Below are 3,072 nucleotides of genomic sequence, written 5' to 3' on the forward strand. Positions count from 1 at the left end.
GCCGCCCGCGCCGTAGGCCCCCGCCCCCGCCCCCGCCCAGGGCCCCACTGCAGGGCCAAGCCCCTGCTGGGCAAGGGAGGGGGCAGGGCTGCTTGGCTAAGCTGGAGGGGTGGCAGGTCTCAGCCCCAGGGGGGCGGCGGGGCCTGACTGGACTCTGTTGCAGCGGTTGTCACCACCACGGCCACCACTGTGGTGCACGCCCCCTACCCTCAGCCTGTGAGCGTGCCACCCAGCTACCCGGGGCCGACCTACCAGGGCTACCACCCCATGCCCCACCCAGGCATGCCAGCAGCACCCTACCCGACGCAGTACCCACCGCCCTACCCGGCCCAGCCCGTGGGCCCCCCGGCCTACCACGAGACCGTGGCTGGTGAGTATCCCTCTGGCTCCCTGGCCCTCTCCAGCCCCGTGGGCAGCCCCTCCAGAGACCGCTGCCCGACACGCGGCCCACCTGCCACAGCCAACCGGCATCCTCTCTCTTTTCAGGAGGTGCGGCCGCACCCTACCCTGCCAGCCAGCCTCCTTACAACCCGGCCTACATGGACCCCCCGAAGGCAGCCCCCTGAGCGGGCCCCTGCCCGGATGCCGTGCGCGTGCGTGTGCGTGAGTGCGCGTGCTCTCCTGCACTGACAGGGCGGGAAGGGTCCTCGCCGGAGCAGGCCGGGACCAGCGTTCTCTTCCTCACTTAAAACTTGGCCGTCTCCAGCAGACTCTCGGGTGGGAGTCCTGGCCCAGCTCAGGCCTGTCACACCAGGCTGGCTAGCACAGCTTTCTGTGGGCACGATGCATGTCCTGGTGTCAGCCAAGTAGCCACCTCTGCTCCCGGCCGTGGCTCGTCCCGGGTCTTGGGGTGCCCCTCAGCCGGGCCATGCAGCAGCCCTGCAGGTGGAGCTTAGGTCTGCCCAGAGCCTCAGCCTTCAGGCAGATGCCCTGCTACTCCTGGTAGCCATGCCCCATGGGGTCTGTCTTCCTTCGGGCAAGGCCTCAGCCAGACCCCGCACCTGCCCGCCCACAGCTGTCTGCCCGCCTTCCTCCTGGGGCCACCCAGACCACATCCGCTTTCCTTCTAGATGCCCACAGGAGATGCCTGCCCTTGCTGGCCCTGAACCTGCTGCAGGTGGGCAGGGCGGCCTCTGTCCACCGACACACTCAGGTCTCCTCCCTGCAGTGTTTTTAGCCAAACATTTGGTCTGTTCTGTTTAAAATGCGTGTGATGGTTGATGTGAGGCTGAAACCCCAATCCAAGCTGTTAGTCCCCGCTTCCCTGAAGCCCAGGCTCACGGATGTCCGCTCCCTGTACCCCAGGATCGCCTGGGCCACAGCGTCTGGACCGGGGTGTGGGGCAGCTCTGGCCGGCGCGAAGACCTTGGTGTTCCCTGTTGCCCTGTCCGTCTCCCAGCTGGTAGCTTTGCGTCTGTCGGTGTGTGTGCGGCTCGGGTCTGCAGAGTTTATAATAAACGCAAACATTTGGAGCCGTTGCTGTCTTCATGGCGGGCTGCTGGGATCGGCACAGCCTGGGTACCGTTTCCACCCACTTTCCTTTCTGCCTACTTGTACCGGGCGCGGATGTCTGACCATCCTGCTCAGGAGAGTGAGGGACCAAGACCATGCCCTGTGCCATGCTCCCTCCCCCGTCCCCAAGTGTGAGCAGAGCCCCAGGCCCAGGCTGCTAAGGACGGTAGGAGTGACCGCTCAGTGCTCTGGGGGCCTTTATTGGTTTTCTCCTCGGCTACTGCCCAGGTGTGGCCAGCGAGAGTCCATACAGCGTGGCTATTGCCAAGGTCAGGAAGGCCAGTAGACCCAGGGGGGCTAGCAGGCCCTCCCTGGGTGGGGCTCCTGGGCCTGTTGCTGGAGGGGACTTGGATCTCCTGCTCCTGTCTCGGCTGGGACCAGTGCTGCTGGCTTCGCCCAGGGGTGCAGTGGCCGTGACAGCAGATGGCCTTGGGTCAGTCTGAGTAGAGGCTGCGACCTCGTACATGGGCTTGACAGTGCTAAAGGGCCGGGCATGGGCATCCAGCCACTGCAGCAGGGCTTGGGGTTTCCACTGGCAGACGCTGAGCAGGGCCAGCACGTCGCCCTCAGCAGTGTGGGAGTCCGGCGGGGCCTGGCCGTACAGCCGGGTGTAGACGCTACCCAGGCTGTAGCTCTTCCGTTGCCCCCGCTCCGAGGGACTGCTGGCTCGCTCCAGAGCCTTCAGGGCAGCGATGCTGTCCGCACAGAAGGCGCCGTCCAGCGTGCTGGCAGGGCCCAGCATAGCCAGCTCTGCCTGGAGCAGGGGGAAGTCGTAGCGGTCCCCGTTGTGGGCCACGAGGCACCAGGGCTGTGGCTGGCGCCTCAGGAAGGCTAGGAGCAGGTGGGCCAGGTTGCTGTCGAAGCGCTGGCGCCCGTGCGCCTCCAGCACAGCTGTGCTCAGGCCTGTGATCTCGCTGGCTGCAGGGCTGCAAGCCTTCCCGGGAGCCACGCACAGGGAGAGCTTGTCCACCACTCGGGGTGGCAGGGGCACCGTGTAAGGTGGCCTCGGGGAGGTGGGGGTGCTCTCCAGGGCGTGTCTGTGCACGGCCAGCAGGCACAGCTCCGTGATCCTGGGCTGGGAGAACGGCAGCCCGGTGGCCTCCAGGTCCAAGAAGATGAAGGTCTGCATGGGCCCCGGGGACGGGGCTTGGGAGCCCATGTGGGGGCACGTGAGTGCACAGTAGCAAGATCTGGGGGGTGCAGGCAGAAGCACATCTTAGACCTGCCCTGAGCTCAGGGCCCGTTTTCAGGGCAGGAAGTTGGAGAGGACAGGGTCTCTTCCCTGAGAAACACGTGCTACTGTCTGGCTTGGAGGGTCCCTCGTCACATGGCTTGCTCCCGCCCCCCAGTGCCCACCTGGGCTGGGGATCCCCGCTCGGCCCCATCCCTGGGAATCGACACTTACCGAGCTGGCAGGCAGCAAAGGTTGGGGTGCACTCCCTGCTGTCTCTATGGCCGCCGAGAAGTGAAACTCAGTCAGGCCGCCCGCCCCACGCCGGCCACGTGAGCAAGGCCCGCCCAGTTTGGCAGCCTGGCCTGCCCCGCCCTCCCCAGCCGGCC

General features: G+C 66.4%; 2 protein-coding genes across 2 annotated transcripts in view; one reads left to right on the forward strand and one right to left on the reverse strand.

Moving 5' to 3' along the window:
* SHISA5 (shisa family member 5) overlaps positions 1–1,472 on the forward strand; it is a 15,949-nt gene extending 14,477 nt beyond the window's left edge. Inside the window, exons 5-7 of the mRNA XM_027769289.1 lie at positions 7–12; positions 164–370; positions 487–1,472. Of these exons, the coding sequence (XP_027625090.1) occupies positions 7–12; positions 164–370; positions 487–566 (293 nt within the window). The 3' untranslated portion in view covers positions 567–1,472. The remainder of the gene's footprint in view (positions 1–6; positions 13–163; positions 371–486) is intronic.
* A 220-nt stretch (positions 1,473–1,692) lies between these two features.
* On the reverse strand, positions 1,693–3,064 carry TREX1 (three prime repair exonuclease 1). Its single transcript, XM_006171004.3, has 2 exons — positions 2,918–3,064; positions 1,693–2,702 (listed from the first exon to the last, which is right to left on the reverse strand). The coding sequence occupies exon 2, from the start codon at positions 2,669–2,671 to the stop codon at positions 1,730–1,732; it is 942 nt and encodes a 313-aa protein (XP_006171066.1). The 5' UTR covers positions 2,672–2,702; positions 2,918–3,064; the 3' UTR covers positions 1,693–1,729.
* Positions 3,065–3,072: the final 8 nt, after the last annotated feature.

Source organism: Tupaia chinensis, unplaced genomic scaffold (genome assembly GCF_000334495.1).
Source record: "Tupaia chinensis unplaced genomic scaffold, TupChi_1.0 Scaffold149184_1, whole genome shotgun sequence".
NCBI lineage: Eukaryota > Metazoa > Chordata > Mammalia > Scandentia > Tupaiidae > Tupaia > Tupaia belangeri.